The following is an 18,465-nucleotide window of genomic DNA, read 5'->3' as shown; positions in this document are numbered from 1 at the left end:
CGTTCACCCGGATGCCATCAGCAGCCCCATGCCCTTTCCGCCCTGGAGCCCGGTCTGAGCTACCTGCCCACCTCCGCTGGCCTCGGCGAAGCAGCACGAAGAGTCACGCCTGCTGACCACAGACCCCCATTGGGGAGGGCAGATGGCAGAGGCTCGGCTGGAAAGGCTCAGAGCGCTGCCCACAGCGCCTCTGGGCCTCACCTGCCTTAGCAGGGTGGGGAACTCCTGGTGTGGGGACAGAGTCCCTGGCACAGAGGTGGGTTCTGCCATTTAATGTTGCAGGGGGCCTTCACCCTCATCACTCAGCTGCCCATCCTGGCAGCACTGGTGATGACATCATATGTACAGGATGTACTCAGAGGAGATGGGACATGGGTTCTGGGGTCAACCTGCCACATCCACACCCCGTGGGAGCACCACTTCAAACCCCGGCTGCTCTGTTTTCGATGCAGCTGCTTGCTGACGCAGCCGGGAGGCACCTGGGCACCGCAGCCCACGTGCTCAGGTCCTGCCACCTGCCGGGGAGACCCGGAGGAAGCTCTGAGCTCTTGGTCCCTGGCTTCAACCTGGCGACACTTTGGCACTGCAGCCCCTCGGGTCGTGGACCAGAGCAGGAGGACTCTGCCTCACCTGTGTCGCCTTGCCTTTCAAACCAGCAAACAAATCCTGACTGACAGCGCATCCCTGAAGTGAGCCCTGCCTGGGGCGGTCAGCCTGCTTCCCTCCGTGCTGCGCCCACGCTCAGGACACGAGTGGACACAGCTCTGCAGCGTGGAAGCCTCCCAGTAAATCTGTGGCCGCAGCCTGTCGGCCCAGCTGCTTCCTCCCTGGGATGGGGTCGGCAGCAGGCAGCTGGCTGGCCTCAGCAAGCGCCTTGTTCTCCAGGGCACAGGGTTCAGCCCTGCGTGAGACCCAGGGGTACCGCCCTGGGTACCGCCCTCCTGGGACAAGCCAGCTCACCCTACCATCTCTGGTGTCTGGGGGCACAAGGGGACATCTCCCCAAGAGGAACTGTGGTGTGGCCCCAGGGGGAGGGCACAGGCCTCCAGGGCTGGGGGGAGGGCCACTGGAACGCTTGCCCAGGAAAACACGTGCTAGGAACACCTAACCCCCAAAGAAACTCAGAAGCCAAATGCCATTAGCAGATAATACCACTTTTGCTTTCCTCAATTATTAATAGACTTTGAGGAATAATTTAGAGTTATATTAAAGCTGGATGAAGAAATTCATAAGACGTTTAGGGCACAAGAGATTATGAAAATATCTGGCCTCATTTTCATGTCACCTGATAGACATTTATCCAGCAAAACAATTGTGAAATGTAATAATGTACATTAACATATGGGTCCTGGAGAGCATGGCTTTTTTTTCTTCTTTCATCCTTTTTTTTTTTTTTTTTTCCAAATCCAGAGAGCTGGAGCTTAGAGCGTGATGGGCAGACAATCAGGGCAGCCTCGCCCAAACACCCCTGTGCTCCAGAGCAGAGCTTTGGACAGGCTCTTTGTAGTGTGTGACAGGTGACTTTCCCCCTCCTCGAGAATGCCCTGATGAGGGGACAAGCAGGATGTGGCTCTCTGCCCAGCTCAAGGACAGTGCCACCAATGTGGTCAGAAGTCACTTCCCCTTAGGGATATGGGACAGGTGGTGGTGGTAGCTGCCCCAACCCTCACCAGCACTGCTCATCAAAGACTTGGGGTCCCCCACCCTGCCCGATTTCAGCAGCCTGGCACCCAACAGCCTCCAGGAAGGAGGGTGGCAAAGGGGTCCCCCACCCTGCCTGATGGCAGCCTGGCACACGACAGCCTCCAGGAAGGAGGGTGACAAACTGCCTTTCCCTTAGCCACCCTTCTGGAGCCATCACACCCAGGACCGCACAAATGCCCGAAGAGATCCCTGCCACACACAGCTGCCCATGCCTCGTCATCACAGCTCCGTGGGCCCCCAAATCCAACTGACTGCATGTGACCAGATGTCCTGAACCCTAAACTCTAGACCCCAGATATCCAGAAATGGACCACGGACTCCTCAAGGTCATCTCTAAATACACACTACGTCACCATGAGCATCTGGGCTGCTGGTGGCCGCAGCACTGTCCACGAGGTGGGCACCAGCTGCAAGATCAGATGAGGCCACTGCTGTGTCCTCTCAGAAGAGCCCAGGCAATAGGCCGGGTCTACTTAACACAGGCGCTACGACAATGGCAGGTGCGTGCCTGCTGCTGCTAGGGAAGGTTGCGGGAGGGGAGGAGTGGGGAGCTGGTTTCAACCCTGCAGCCCATTCCTCCATCAGTGTGTGAGATAATGATGCTGAAATGTCACCGACTGCCCACTGCTTAGCAGCTGCACGCCCAATGCCAGATAACTTAATTTTGAATGAAAAAAAAAAAAAAACCACAAAACCACAGCTCGAAGCTGCAGTCATCCCGAGTTTGGGCTGCTTGTGGCTCAGACCACAGCACATTCTGGCTCAGCAGTTCCTCTGGGATTCAGGGCTTCCAGGGGTGGGCAAGCTGAGGCCAGCCTGAGATAATTAACATGCCAAGTCTCTCTCCTCACAGAAGAACCTGCCCTCCTCTGCCCATCACACATGGGACAGGGGAAGCCCTACTTCCTTTCCCCCACGACTAGGTAGCAGGGGCACAGAGAGCTCAGCTCTGCTCTGAGACCCCAGTAAGAAGCCTGGGCCCGCACGGCTTCCTTGGCCCCAGGACACCAAGGCTGTGCAAGGCACGCTCTGTGCACGCGTGTCACAGCCACACTGCCGACCCCTCACACCGACCCTGGGGGCTGGAGCATGGGGCGTCACGCATCGCCCCAGCCTTCTAGAGTACTGCTGAGGCCTCTGCTTCAGGCACTGTCTGCAGGAGGACCTCACACTGATTCCGGAGAAAGCCCGAGCCGTCTGTGGCCAAGGCTGCACTACCCAGCAGTCCATGCTGCCTCACTCAGCCATGGCCTTCTAGGATCACGCCCACTCACCCACACCAAGGTGCGGGCCAGCAGCTCGGTCCTGGGCAGGCACCCACATTCCGCTCTTCTTCACAAACCATTCCAAACTGTCCCCCAAGCCAGCTTACCCTCCACAGGATCTCAGAGGCCTGCCCCTCTTGGTGACACACAGTCACACAGCACCAGTGCACTCTGCCACAGTGCGGCCAAAGGTGGGCATACAGCCTGCTCCAGACAGACTCCGCATGCCTGGCCAGGCACTGACCGAGGCCACAGGGTGCCAACCTTGAACGCTATGAGAAGACCCACCCCCATCCAAGGCTTGGAGTCGTAGAGGACAGCCCCAGGCAGGCCCCCGGCTCCAGACCACTCAGGACAACCCTGGGCAACACGACTTCCTGGGCTTCACGTTACTTCTGCCCCAGACACCTGCCTCACTCTCCCCAGCCTTCCTCTGTTGGCCAAATTCCACCTCCCCTCACTGCTCCAGGCACGGCTGGGCTCAGGTGCTCTGCCACCCTCTTGGCACCTCTTCCAGCTCAAGTTTCCAGTTCTTTACAAGCAAGCAAGCGCCCTCCGGCACAGCCCCTCTTTCCCGGCAAGCACTGGGCACAGCCTGGCCACCTCTCCATACAAGCACCCTCCGGCACAGCCACTATTTCCCAGCAAGCACTGGGCACAGCCTGGCCACCTCTCCATGCAAGCATCCTCAGGCACAGCCCCTCTTTCCCGGCAAGCACTGGGCCCTCTCCCGCACCTGTCTTCATTTGCCTGTCATATCAAAATCAGGACAGGCTGACAGGTAGGTGATAAATGGCGCTGGCATTCATTCAGCTCAGGCGAGGTAGGACAGTCTGCCTTGGAGCAGCCTCTCTTCCGTGTCACTCCCTGGCTGGGCTTCAGCGCAGAGGGACACAGCTGGCCCATCTACTGCCTCCAGCCTCCAGAGCCGCTCTTGGAGATAAAGGAGCCCGAGTCTGCTCTCCAGACCCAAGCGCTGCCTCTGTCGCCGATGAGCAGCCGGCTCTTTCCTGCAGTCACTACAAGCACGGACACACAGAACACTGAGTGACCCGGGGAGCACGGCCCAAGCATGGACATGAGATACTCACAGAGCCAGGAAACGCAGCGCTACCCCCTGCTGGGCTATGGGGACCCCTCTAGGGAGTGGACATGGAACCCTGAATCGGCCCCGAGTCACCCAAAAGCACCCCAGGCAAAGTGGTGGCTAAAAGGGGAAGGACAGAGAGGTGACCTTCACGTGGCCACCATGGGGGCCAACATCTGCACACTGTCCATGCTGGGGGCGGGGGAAGGGCCCATGGACCAGGCTGTGGGCAACGAGGAGGAAAGCAGCCGGGCCCTGGCACTGTGGCCTAGCGGCTGAAGTCCTCGCTTTACATGCACTGGGATCCCATATGGGCGTTGGTTTGAATCCCCGTGGCCCTACTTCCCATCTAGCTCCATGCTTGGGGCCTGGGAAAGCAGTCGAGGACAGCCCAAGGCCCTGGGACCCTGTACCCGCGTGGGAGACCCAAAAGAGGCTCCGTGCTCCTGGCTTTGGATCGGCACGGCTGCGGCCATCGTGGTCACTTGGGGAGTGAATCATCAGACAGAAGATCTTCCTCTCTGTCTCTCCTCCTCTGTATATCTGACTTTGCAATAAAAATAAACAAATCTTTTTTAAAATGGAGAAAGGATCATATTTTTAATAGGACATGAGCATAACACATGAACATGTTGACTTTGAAGGAATTGGAAAAAAATCTGCTCCCTGAGTCAATTCATTAAGAAAATGGTAACCTGAGGCTGTGTGCTGACCCAAAAAGATGTGCATAAATCCAAGAAAAAAGCAAATCGCCTCTTAAGAAGCAGAAAAGCCAAGGCACAGCCAGAGCCCCTCCCAGAGTGGGTCCTGTCAGTAAGCACCACGCTGGGAGCAGGGCTGGGACCCCAGAACCCACGAAGCAGGGCTGGGAGCAGGGCTGGGAACCCAGAATCCACGGAGCAGGGCTGAGATCCCAGGACCCACGGAGCAGGGCTGGGACCCCAGAACCCACGGAGCAGGGCTGGGAGCAGGGCTGGGAGCAGGGCTGGGACCCCAGAATCCACGGAGCAGGGCTGAGATCCCAGGACCCACGGAGCAGGGCTGGGACCCCTGAACCCACGGAGCAGGGCTGGGAGCAGGGCTGGGAACCCAGAATCCACGGAGCAGGGCTGAGATCCCAGAACCCACAGAGCAGGGCTGGGACCCCTGAACCCACGGAGCAGGGCTGGGAGCAGGGCTGGGAACCCAGAATCCACGGAGCAGGGCTGAGATCCCAGGACCCACGGAGCAGGGCTGGGACCCCTGAACCCACGGAGCAGGGCTGAGATCCCAGAACCCACAGAGCAGGGCTGGGACCCCAGAACCCACGGAGCAGGGCTGAGATCCCAGAGACCACGGAGCAGGGCTTGGACCCCAGAACCCACGGAGCAGGGCTGGGACCCCAGAACCCACGGAGCAGGGCTGGGTGGTCAGGAACCAACCATGATCCTCCAGGAGAAGGAAGGTTCTGGTCCACTGGAAGCTGTCAGTGACAGACACCGGCCCCCATCATGGTGGCCCATCTGTGTGGCCTGTGGCCCGCAGGGCTGCACACACACAGATGCACAAATGAATGAGTGAACCCTAACGCCAGTGGAAGCCAGGCTCTCCCTTTGCCTTTTGCTCCATTTCAGCAGAGCTTGCTTGAGCTGCCAGCGCTCGGCACCTGCCAGGCAAAGGCCCTGACAAAGGAAGTGATGAATGTGGCTCATGGTCGCATTATTATGATTTATTTCTGACAGAAAGGAAGGGTGTAACAGAGGACCCCCCAGGAGCGGGGCGGCCCCAGCACAGTTCCTACACTTCAGCAAATGCTCACTGGTGTCTGTTCTATCCAGCACACCCCGGGCGGAAGGACACGCGCTGGGCAAGGGCTACCAGGAGAGGAAGATGAGCAATCCGCCTGCTGGATCTCCTACGGCGATGAAGAAGATGACACGTGAGCATAAGCTTGGATGAGGACACTTTGTATACCTTGAGGCAAGGGTGAAAACTTTAAAAGGGAGCATAAACACTGAGCCAATAGTGGAGATAAAGTGGAATCTTAAAAACACTTCATCTGAAATTAGAAGAAAGGAAGAGAAGAGACATAGGACACGGGGAGCAAGAGGCAACATTAAGTATGAAGGGCCCAAGTACAGTCAGTAGAAGGCAAGAGAGGGTCAGGTTGGACGAGCCTGTGTAACATGGCAGCCAAGTACATGCAAAGGCCCACATGAAATTACAAAGAAGGACCTGGCGCCGTGGCATAGAGGTTCAAGTGCTCACCTTGAACACACCGGGATCCCAAATGGGCGCCGGTTCTAATCCCGGTAGCTCCACTTCCCATCCTTCTCCCTGCTTGTGGCCTGGGAAAGCAGTCAAAGATGGCCCAATGCCTTGGGACCCTGCACCCATGTGGGGGACCTGGAAGAGGCTCCTGGCTCCTGGCTTCAGATTGGCTCAGCACCGGCTGTTGCAGTCACTTGGGGAGTGAATCATCAGACAGGAGATCTTCCTCTCTGTCTCTCCCCCTCTCTGTATATCTGACTTAAAAAAAAAAAAAAAAAAGAAAGAAAAAGAAAACACGAAGCCAGCAGGGAGAGGGGTGGCCATGGCACGCCCGAAGGAGCAGGCATAACAGGCGATTTCCGAGGAGAGGAAGTGCAGTGACAAAGGGAGTGAACTTCCAGGAAGCCAGGCAACCCTGATCGGGATGCATCTGCAATGTCCGACAGGACGGATGCCGAAAGTGGACACTGCGCTGTCAGGGTGCGGCTCCGGCGACAGGACTGTGGGAACCCCGGGGCCGCTGCAGCCTCCAGGAGCACCCGAGACCTCAGGCCGGTTGAGTGCTTCTGACAAGCAGCACCAAAAACACTTGCACTGAAAGCAAATGGAATTAAGCCTCATTAAAGTTCCTACTCTCCCACAGACACACACGGAAGATGCGAGAACACATGTCTGATAAAGGACTTGCACCCAGAAGAAAGTAGTTCAAATAAAAGTATACAATCTTTAAAGACGGGGAAACACCAGCAAAGGACATCCCTTCCCAGGATGATGATTAGACACAAGGACAAATGCTGGACACTCCTGGACATGAGGGGAGCGAGACCTTCCTCACCGGGAACCTTCCAGCACCGCTCGACAAAGCCGAACCAGGAAGCAGGGCTCACGTCGGGAGGGCTGAAGACAGCACAATGGGAGCGGCTGGTCCCCACTCAGCAGACACCAAAGGCCAAAACGCAGCTTCAACAGAGCCTTGTGCTGCTCAGCTCCCCGGGCAGCCACCGCACCCCCTCGTGGGGCAGGAAAGCAGAGGGTGAGGGGCAAGGCGCTGCAGGCTCCAGTGGTCCCACAGCTACAGCGGGCACCGCTCAGCCTCTGGCTCCTGCCCCGCCCCCTCCCGTGATGCACCTGTGCCTGTCACCTCCTCCTCCTGCACGAAGCCGTGATGCACACCTGTACTCGGAGCTCCACACGCATCCAGCCTTCCCAGAGCACACCAGGTGCAGGGGACCCCACCCCACGTGACAGAGGTGGTGAGCTAAGCTGGGCGGCTTTCTCCAGTGGCTGCTGAGTGTCACCACCTCCTTACACAGCCCTGGCCCATCTGTGCACTCTGTCTTTGCCTGTAATTCCTCTTGGACACTGAGACCCTCAGAAGTGACGCAGGTGGGAGGTCCTGCAGAGACCCCGTGGCAGTGGCCATCTCATCCCCAAGATTTACTGGGGTCACAGGAGGCCCTCTGGGTGGGGATCCCCACGAGTTCTGTTCTGCTACGGGGAGAGCAGCAGAGGGAGGGGCACCTGAGCAGTGGAATACCATGTGACGTAAACAAGACAGAGACATGAAGATGGGGTGGACGCAAGACGCCCTGCGTGCAACGGAGGACAGGAGGCAAGTCCTGTGCCTCCCACAAGCCCATTTCCAACGCATTGTGGGGAGGCAAACGCAATGGGCAGGCGGCATGCCAGAGGCCGCGGGGCTGGGGTCGGGGACACCAGAAAGGGGCAGGGGGGAAAGCTCTATGCTTCCACTGGGTGCAGTTCACGTGACTAAGCACACGCTCAAGACCCAGAACTCCACACCCCAGTGTGTGTTACTGCACCCCAACTTCTGAACAAAGAAGACCGCAAGAGAGACTGCCTATCAGTCAGACACCCCGTCTGTTCCATTAATTCAGTAGTAATCCCCGTTCGCTCTGATTAACATACACAAGACTCATTAACTCCAGTGCGCCTGGGGCTTCGCTTTATCTCATGCCCAAGCAGAGCAGGTGCTACCCAGGGCTGTATCCCTGAGCCCTGAGTGCCCCTCAGCCCCAACGCAGTCCCCCACACTCAGGCTTACAGGGCATCCAACGGCACGGCGCAGCATCAGGGGAGCGCCAGGCAGGGCAGGCTGTCGGGAGCAGCACTGTGGGGTGGCACCAGGTGAGTACCACCCTGAACGCTTGCAGAACACACGAGCTTGCTATCTAACCACCTCAGAGAGCGCAAGATGTGAGAGCACCTGGTACAGCCGACGTGCAGCCCCTGGCAAGGCGGGAAGAGGGGCTGTCCTTAACTAACTGTGTGTGGGCTAGAGGACAGCCCAGCACACAGCAGGATGTGCTGACAGGCGGATGCAGTGCAGGAACGGGGACTCCTGTGTGAGTCGGGAGCCCCGGTTACAGCATTCCGCAGGCCAGGACAGGTCCTGTACACTGTGCGGGCCATGCAGGCCCCAAGCACCAGGCCAGACTGGCGGCAAAGAGAGAATGCGGACACGGCCAGAGCCGGGGCCTCGATTCCAGTGGCCTCCCAGAGGCAGCTTCGAAGAAGTGGAAACGCAGCAAGGGAGCGTCTGCTGACAGACGGGCAGGCACGCGGGGCACCTCGCAGGGTGTGGGGCGGTGCCTTCCTCGTCTGTGTCAGCACAGCCCTCCCCACGTGCTGCCCTTCGCAACGTGCCACACCTGCACGGGCCCCAAGTCCCTCCGCAGAAAGCCACCAGCCCAGCACGCCCACAAGCCCAGGTGGTGGCGCTGAATGGAGCCAGGGCTGCTGCTGTGCGTGTCCTCGGCCTTCTGTACAGGTGCACTCACACAGTGTCACCAAGACAGCGCACAGCACTCACATGGCAACGCCCCGCAGACAGGCACGCCCCTCAGCACTGGCCCGCGCTGCCGGCCTCCACCCTGCCATCAAGATCATCGCGCAGTCCTCCAGTGGACAAACAACCTCAAAAACTCGGGAGTAACTACCACCAACACCCCACTCCCTGAATTAAAGGGGACACCGCACCACACTAACCACACCACAGGGTCACCCCCACACTAACCACACCACAGGGTCACCCTCATATTAACCACACCACAGGGTCACCCCCACACTAACCACACCACAGGGTCACCCACACTAACCACACCTCAGGGTCACCCCACCTCACTAACCACACCACAGGATCACCCCCACACTAACCACACCACAGGGTCACCCTCATATTAACCACACCACAGGGTCACCCACACTAACCACACCTCAGGGTCACCCCACCTCACTAACCACACCACAAGATCACCCCCACACTAACCACACCACAGGGTCACCCACACTAACCACACCACAGGGTCACCCCACCTCACTAACCACACCACAGGGTCACCCACACTAACCACACCACAGGGTCACCCCACCTCACTAACCACACCACAGGGTCACCCACACTAACCACACCTCAGGGTCACCCCACCTCACTAACCACACCACAGGGTCACCCACACTAACCACACCTCAGGGTCACCCCACCTCACTAACCACACCACAGGGTCACCCACACTAACCACACCTCAGGGTCACCCCACACTAACCACACCTCAGGGTCACCCCACACTAACCACACCACAGGGTCACCCACACTAACCACACCTCAGGGTCACCCCACCTCACTAACCACACCACAGGGTCACCCACACTAACCACACCACAGGGTCACCCACACTAACCACACCACAGGGTCACCCCACACTAACCACACCACAGGGTCACCCCACCTCACTAACCACACCTCAGGGTCACCCCACACTAACCACACCACAGGGTCACCCACACTAACCACACCACAGGGTCACCCCACACTAACCACACCACAGGGTCACCCCACCTCACTAACCACACCTCAGGGTCACCCCACACTAACCACACCACAGGGTCACCCACACTAACCACACCACAGGGTCACCCCACCTCACTAACCACACCACAGGGTCACCCCCACACTAACCACACCACAGGGTCACCCCACCTCACTAACCACACCACAGGGTCACCCCACCTCACTAACCACACCACAGGGTCACCCCACCTCACTAACCACACCACAGGGTCACCCACACTAACCACACCACAGGGTCACCCCACCTCACTAACCACACCACAGGGTCACCCACACTAACCACACCACAGGGTCACCCCACCTCACTAACCACACCACAGGGTCACCCCACCTCACTAACCACACCTCAGGGTCACCCCACCTCACTAACCACACCTCAGGGTCACCCCACCTCACTAACCACACCACAGGGTCACCCCACACTAACCATACCACAGGGTCACCCCACCTCACTAACCACACCACAGGGTCACCCACACTAACCACACCTCAGGGTCACCCCACCTCACTAACCACACCACAGGATCACCCCCACACTAACCACACCACAGGGTCACCCTCATATTAACCACACCACAGGGTCACCCCACACTAACCACACCACAAGATCACCCCCACACTAACCACACCTCAGGGTCACCCCACACTAACCACACCTCAGGGTCACCCCACACTAACCATACCACAGGGTCACCCCACCACACTAACCACACCACAGGGTCACCCCACACTAACCACACCACAGGGTCACCCACACTAACCACACCACAGGGTCACCCCACCACACTAACTACACCACAGGGTCACCCCACCTGTACTCTCCCCTTCACCCCCTCCCCACATCCTGCCTTAGATGCCTGGTATGAAATTTCTGGAATCCCCTCCCATAGCCCAGAACTATGGCATGGCCTGCCTCTCCAGCCCCTAGCGCAGGGCTCCAGACCGGCAGTCCGAGAGGGAAGCCAGGATGGCTGTAAGCACGGAGCAGTGGCACTGACATCCTGGTTGAGTCATAGGTCCTCCGGAGAAGGGCACTGCGGGTGCCTGGCGGGCTGCGCTGTGGCAGCCGGGCGCCCAACACCAGGCTCAGGCGAGGTAAGGCTCCAGGGCCGGCCAGCAGAGGCGCGCAGGGACAGGGTGCTGGGCGCAGGGTGCTGGGCGAGATGCTCAGGGCGGCTCAACCCTCAGCCCGGCGTCCCAGCCTTGGCCCCCAGAAGGCTGCGGGCACAGAAACACGGCTCACAGCGTCTGCGGCGCAGCTGGAGCAGAATGAAACCCAGGACGCGCGCACGGAGGAATGCACGCTGTGATGAGGCACAGTCCACAACTTGTAGCAAGATCTTTCTGAGTCTGAGTATGTCCCAGAACGGCGCAAACCGCGAAGCGAGCAGAGACCTGGTCCTGGCTCCTGGCAGCCAGTGGGGGCCGCCGTTCTCCACAGAGCCTCCTCTCCAGGCCACCGACGCATCCGTCAAACCCCTGCGAGGGTTCCTGCCTCCTAAAAGGGCTCTTTGCATTTAGGGAAACTGAGTCCTGCGGATGCCAAACGTGGGGCCAACAGCTGGACACCAGCGTTCACCCCTCCAAACAAACCCGGCGGCATTCGTGTCCTGTGCCTCCCACGCCCGCCCCGTGGCTGCACCACGCGCGGGGAAAGGCGGGTTTACTTCCGCCACCCCAGACACTGCCCGCCGCCTTCCGAGAAACACACGCTACTTTTTAGCCTCTGCTGGCAACAGGCCCCTGTTGGAGCATTTCCAAGCAGCCGCGGGGTGGTCCTGGCTCTGGTGACCGCGAGGCTTCTCTCCCCGGCTTGGGGCAGAAGACACCTGTGGCGCGCACCCAGCCTCGGCGCAAAGCACCGGAAACCAGCAGCACAGCTGCCCTGACTCCCTCGCGCTGGACCGCGCCGGGACTCGAGGCCGCTGCTGTGCCTAGCTGGGCCCTGTGCGGACGCCTGCCCGGCGGCGGGGAAGGGCACCCTCTGCCAGCCTCTCCCGGGCTCCGGAGCCGAGCGCGCGGGTGCCGGGCCTCCCGTGCCCACCCCGGCTGCCTCGCCTCAGCTCCGAGGGCGCCCCGCGTTCTCGCTCAAGCCTGGGAAGCCGAGCGCGGGGTCGTGGTCCCGACGACAACGCTGAGGCCACAGCCTGCGGGAGGCGCGGGGGCCGCCACGTCCCGGGAGCCCGCAGAGTGCGCGCGGGGCGGCGTGGCGAGCGCGCATCCGTCCCGAGGCCCGGGCAGCCTCCGGCCCCCGTGGCCACGCAGAGCGGCCGCCGAACGGCGCTCTCCGCTCGGGGAAGCGCGGCCCCAGGCCCGGCCGGGCCGAGAGCGGGGCGCGGGGGCTCGGGCTCCCTCTGGCGGACCCCCGTGCGACCCCGCGAGGGCCGCGCGGCTTCCCGCGCTGCTCCGGGGAGCCGGGGACGGACAGGGCCCCCCCAGGCACGCCCCCTCCGCACCCCCGGCCGCACGGCGCGGGCGGCGCCTCCCAAGTCCCAAGGCCGGCCCCGGGGAAGTGCCCCGCGCGCGCCTTACCTTTGCCGAGCAGCGCCCCCAGCACCAGGCTCAGCGCCCCGCACAGCGGCGCCGCCGGCCCGGGGGCCGCGCCCTCGGAGCGCATCCTGCGTCCCGGCCGCTCACGCCGCCGCCCGCCGCCAGCCCGGGCCGCAGCGCCCGCCCGCGGCTCGCGCCCGCAGCCCCATGCCCGGGACCGCCCCGCCGCCGCTGCCGGGCCCTGGCCGCTCCGGCTCCCGCGGCTGCTCGCGCTCGGCCCGGGCAACTTTTCCCGAGCCGCCGCCGCGCCGCCCCGCCCCCGGCCGCCCTCGGCCCGCCCACTGCGCCCCGCCCGGCCCCAGCCGCAGGGCGGGCGGGCCTGGAGAGCCGAGCGCCCGCTGGCGTGGAGCCCGCGACAGGAGCGCGCGCGGGGGTCGCGGCGGCTCGGGGTCCGCAGCTTCCGGCCCTGTGACCCGGGCGCGGGGCGGGGAGCGGAGTCCTGCCGTCGCCCCCAGACTCGCACCAAGGGACACGGGGCTGGCCCCTCCAGGGCTGGGACGTCCCAGGCGGTGTGGGGTCCGTGGAGAGGAAGGAGGCGCCCGGGTGGGCCGGATCACACAGGCGTGGGTGCAGCTGTGCGGGCGCGAGCGGGCTTCTCAGGAGAGAGCCGACCGTAGGTGCGTTCCTTTACACTGCAAGTCCTTCCATCCTGTCGGAGGGACACACACATGCAGACCCACACAGGATGCACATACGTGCAGGCCATGCTCATGCAGGCGCACATCACACACGAAAGCGCACTGCACACGCATACACACATGTGCACGTATGTAGCTCTCTGAGGGGAGAAGCCCACCCTGGCCTGCCCTCCCTCGGTTTTCCTGCTCTCAGGGCTGTGCCCGGCTGTGCAGGGCCGTCAGGGGATCCCAGGGAGGTTCTATCCTAGGGAAAACATTCCAAAGCAGAGAGCAAGAACTCAGGACCATCAGAGACCTCAGCACATGGCCACCTGCTGCCCAGCTCAGGCCCCAGGACCCAGGCGGGGACCCAGAACGGGAGGCAGGGCCCTGTCGGAGGTGACTGGGCGACTGGGACAGGCCAAGACTTGTGCACCAGCCAGTGCGGACAGCCCCGAGACAGCGTGGTGCCGACAATGCCCACATTCGGGCAGCAGGGCACATTGTCTCGCACGGCTGGCTCCAAGGTGCCTGGGAGTCTGCACGTCATGTGGCTGTCTGGAGCCTTCCTCCGCACCCCACGTGGATTCCCCCATCATCTCCCCTCCCACCTGAGCCGAAGGGCTGAACTGGAAGGCCCCAGATGCACCCTCCAGGTCCGGCTGTGCCCTGCTGCCTCCTCCTGGCACGCAGCTCCGCTCCTGCAGAGCCACGTGCTCCCAGCCAATGATCAAGACGGGGATTCAGAACAAACCACAGCATGCCGCTCAGGGCAGTGACGGGGACTGCGTGGCCAGGAAACTCCCCTGTTGGCCCAGCCCTGATGCCCTTCCCTAGCCCTTCAGAGAGCAGCGCCTGGAGCTTGAGCAGGCAGAGGGAGGGATGGAGCCAGCCCCAGGACACGGGCCTCCTCCTGCAGAGCTCAGGAATGCCTGGGTCTACCTGAGAGTCTGGAAAACCTGTGGAGAAACCCCTGTGAGTGTGGGAGAGAGGACATGGCCGACCATCTGTGTAAGATCCGCCAGGGCAGAGAGGTGAGCCCCAACTTGGGGGAATAAGGAGGTTTCCTGTATGTAGTATTTTTAAACTTGTGCATTATTTAGCTCCCAAAGCATTAAGCCCTTAACTGAGATGGCTTCCAGATGCTTCTCTGAATTCCATTGTGAGCATCAGAGAGCAGCAACACCTCATCCGAAGCCGGCACGAAACTCGCCGGGGACTGTGGGCACAAGAGGTGATTAACATTCCCAGGGGACCTGCTGCGCCCAGCGAGCCCAGGGCCCCCAAAGCAAGGTGACCTCAGATTTCCCTTTGTGCAATCTTGAATGGCAGATTCCTGCTGTCTTGGGCAAGAGGGGCTTCTGGTACTTTGTGTCCCACCCATAGGTACAGGTCACGGGGACTGGAAGACGGGGCTGTCTGGGACTTCACAAAGCAAATGCACACCCTGACACGGGTGCCAGTTACGCCACATGCTGGGTCAGCACGAGGCTCAGTGCCCATCCGAGGAGTGCCCGCAGCTTCACTGGGTTCATCTGTGCTTGGTCCGAGCAAGGTCACAGAGGTGTCAGAGGTCACACCGACGTCCTTGGCTGAGCCAGCCACTGTTCCCTGCCCTTGGGCAGGTGCAAGCCCAGCCACCCTCATAGTAGTCTCATGACATCACCATTACAGGCAAGGGTGCCCGGGGATCCCTGCCAACCATCGGTGGGAAGGGAAGAGACACTTCTTGGGCTCTCTCGAGCAGTTGGCCACAGCATGCTGCCTGAGCCAGCCTTGCAGGAGCACCCAGGAGTCTGTCTGGGCCCCTTGCACCGATTCCCCGAGCGGTGCCTGTTCCTGGAAGACGGAACGCTTTGGCTTGTGGGCACGGCACGTGCTCTGAATCTGCTCTTCCTCTATTCCACCGAGGACGGGTTGAGAGATGGCTGTGAGGTCTGCCCTCCGTGAGCCTGGCAATGGACGTGAGACACACAGGCCCAGCCATAAGGATGCTCTCAGTGGCTCCGGAAGGACGAGAGCAAGTCGGCAGCCTTCCTGCTGCAACAGCACGGCTGCTCTCTGTGGTCCTCCCGTCACCAGGGCCCTGCTCCCGTGACCACTTCCCTGGGAGCCTGGGACACATGGAGAACTCAACGGCCACTTCCACGCAGGTTCCCAGCAATGTCTGTGAGATCGAGATGTTAGGTCTGCAGAGTCGGAGGTGTGACGACAACCACAACAAGAGAGACACCCTGTCTCCAGCCCATCCCCTCAGCGCCGGCCGGAAGCCAGCTCAGCTCGGCCTCCTCTGCTTCTGGCGCAGATGGCTGGACAGCCCACCACCATCTTGCTCGCTTGGCTGTTGCTCAGAAGGATCTGCGTTTGGCCAGATTGGAGATGGTTGAAGCTGTCTCCGTGAGATGCAGCAGAGGTGCAGGCATTCGTCTGCTTGCCCTTCCCGCCAGCCATGGGGCCATCCGTGCCCCACGCCAGGGCGCTGCCCGGGGTTCGTGACCGCGTGGTCGCCCGGCAAGCAGAGATGTGGACGACGCGTGCATGGGGCCACCCTCAGCTGCGGACAACCAGCCTCACCTTCTATTGTCTTGCAGAGCGGGCTATTTGGAGCATCTCCCCAGATCCCGGTGTTGGGGGGAGCAGAACCCCCAGCGCCAGTTCCCTCCATGGGCTTGCTCCCCCACCCACTCCCCGCCTGCCAGTGGTTCCAGGGACAACACCGCTCCCTGGTGGAGCCGACTGGAATTTGCTGCCAGAGATGGAAAGGGAAAAACAAGAAGGACAGCTCAGGTTCCAGGCTCTGAGCAAAGTGAGGAGTGGCGGAGGGACTTACAGAGAGGCACTCGGTCTCACACTGGGAGCCAGCGATCTCTCTAAGGGGCGGAGTCCATCAGTCCCTTCCTCCGTCCCCTTGGCCCCAGTGCCCCACAGTTGCCATGCCCCTGGGCCGGCGGTCAGCTGTAGGAGGCCTTAGTGGCGCCCAGGAGGCTGACATCTGACCTCTGTGGAGAGTCCAGGAGGTGAGCACGCTGACTGGACTGGAGCTGGAGGGAAGGGCAGGTGGCAGGCGTGACCCCGTCCAGGCTGCTGCTCCGCTTACCAAGGGCTCTGGTGTCGCTGCATCCTGTGCTGCTCTCAGGAGCCGCGAAGAGCCCGGGCTTGCTTGCTTCAGGAGGGAGCCCGCGTGCCGCCCATGCCAGCTGCCGGAATCCACCAGGACCAGAAGGGGGAGTTGGAGAACAAGCAAAATGCGCTGCAATTCTACACTGGCAGAGCTTGGGGCGTGTCTCAGGAGGGGTGGCGGAGCTTGCCCGAGGGGCTGGGTTGCTGGAGCGCTGCTGCGAGCTGAGTGCTGGGAAGACGTGCCCGTTAGGGCCAGCCAAGCGCACCAGGGGGAGGCAGCGGCCACAGCCTGCGGCTCACAGGCTGGCAGCCTCCTGGGAAGCGCTGGCTGGCAGAGTGGGAAGGAGAGGCTGCCGGAGGGAGCTGGCATCTGGAAGAAGGAGCTGGCATGGAGGGAGGCGCCATTGGCATCCCAGACAGCGGTCGAGATGTCGAACTACAATAGCAGCGGCGTCCCAGGATCTCAGCTGTTTACAGGCCACCAGTAGAGACAGCTCCCTGCTCAGCAAGGATGCTGCGTCACAGAGCCGAGGAGACACACCCAGGGCACGCCAGGGCAGAGAACCGCAGCACACAGCCCAGCAGAAACTCCGGGGCGGAGTCAATACGGTCTCTAATGTAAAAAAAAAAAAAGCCCATGGGTGATTAGCAGGTTGGGAACTGCAGAGAAAATGTTATTAAACTTGGAAACAAACCCACACGCACAAATCTCTCAAAAGTGGGGAGAGAGAAGGACACAGGTGCAGTGGCTGGTGAGAGAGTGACAGAAAAGCAGGCAGTGGGTGAAATTCTGTGCTGTTCATTGGAAAACTTGACTTCAGAGCCGAGACATTCAGTGAACCCTGGTGCTGTGGATAAGATGCACCGTGGGGCTGGGGCTAGTGAGTCAGCATTACAGGCTCAGGTTTTCTGGATTTCTTACTTGTTTATTTGAGTGGCAGAGAGACAGAGAGAGCACACTTCCTCCATGCTTGCCACAGCCAGGGTTGGGCAGGCCCAAGTCAGGAGCCAGGAGCTGTACGCAGCTCTTCCTGGGCAGCACGGGCAGTGCAGGGCTGTCCCCTTGGTCACAAGGATCTGTGGTCATGACTGTGGGGGCTGGTGGGGGGCATGGAGCACCAAAGGAGGACGGAGCTGTCGGAGCAGGTCAGACCACCTCCTCCCACACAGGAGCCTGGCCAGGGTGACAAAAGACCAGAATTTGAAAGTTAAAGCTAGACAGAGTGAACGAGAGAGATATCTTCCATCCACTGCTTCACTCTGCAGATGGCCCCAACAGCTGGTGCTGGGCCAGGCTGAAGCCGGGAGCCAGGAGTTTCATCTGAGTCTCCCACATGGGTGCAGGGGCCCAAGCACTTGGGCCATGTTCTGCTGCTTTCTGGGGTCACTAGCAGGAAGCTGGATCAAAAGTGAAATAACCCGATGCCCACATGGGCAGTGTTGGCCCTGATTTCTCTACATTTGCAACACAGCTGGACTCCACCATAAATCCAAAGTGCTTGGGAAGGTCCTGGGCAGCTGTCTGACTCACAGCGCCGTCGATCCGGTCTGGCGACACTTCATCCACACCTTTGGAGAGCTCTGTTGCTTTAAAGGGACTCTAGATGGAAACGTTCAGGTAACCGGTGTGTGGGCCGAGCAGCCAATCCTGCACAGTGACAGTGACCAAATCAGCTCGCCGTCACCCTCCCTCCCGTGTGTGCTTGGGAGAGAGCGACTGGGGCCCGACCTGGTGCAACAGGGAGGGTAACGGGGTGCACTGTCCCTGCACCCCAGCAAATGAGCGAGTCTTAATACCAGTGCGTGTCGCATGGACGGAGCAGGGGCACTGGTTCCCGGCTGCAGCGAGGCTGCACTCAGCCCTGACAATGGCCCCAGCGGTCCCTTCCAGGAAACATCAGAGCCGGCCTGACCTGCAGGGTTGATGATTCAGGATGCCGTAATGGACTCCGTGCAAAACGCTGTCCAAGTGGCCTGTGGGTGAGCACACAGGGCTGATTT

At 60.8% G+C, this 18,465-nt stretch overlaps 1 protein-coding gene across 1 annotated transcript in view; it reads right to left on the bottom strand.

The window, feature by feature from the left end:
- Nucleotides 1-12,794, bottom strand: part of TMEM132C (transmembrane protein 132C) — a 102,083-nt gene extending 89,289 nt beyond the window's left edge. Inside the window, exons 1-2 of the mRNA XM_040986862.1 lie at nt 12,710-12,794; nt 12,222-12,578 (exon numbers count right to left, since the gene is read on the bottom strand). Of these exons, the coding sequence (XP_040842796.1) occupies nt 12,222-12,578; nt 12,710-12,794 (442 nt within the window). The remainder of the gene's footprint in view (nt 1-12,221; nt 12,579-12,709) is intronic.
- Between the last annotated feature and the right edge of the window lie 5,671 nt (nt 12,795-18,465).

This window comes from Ochotona curzoniae, unplaced genomic scaffold (genome assembly GCF_017591425.1).
Source record: "Ochotona curzoniae isolate NIBS_2020 unplaced genomic scaffold, NIBS_Ocur_1.0 contig_46, whole genome shotgun sequence".
Lineage (NCBI taxonomy): Eukaryota > Metazoa > Chordata > Mammalia > Lagomorpha > Ochotonidae > Ochotona > Ochotona curzoniae.
Note: the sequence above shows the minus strand (reverse complement) of the source record. Positions and strands in the feature narration are given on the sequence as shown.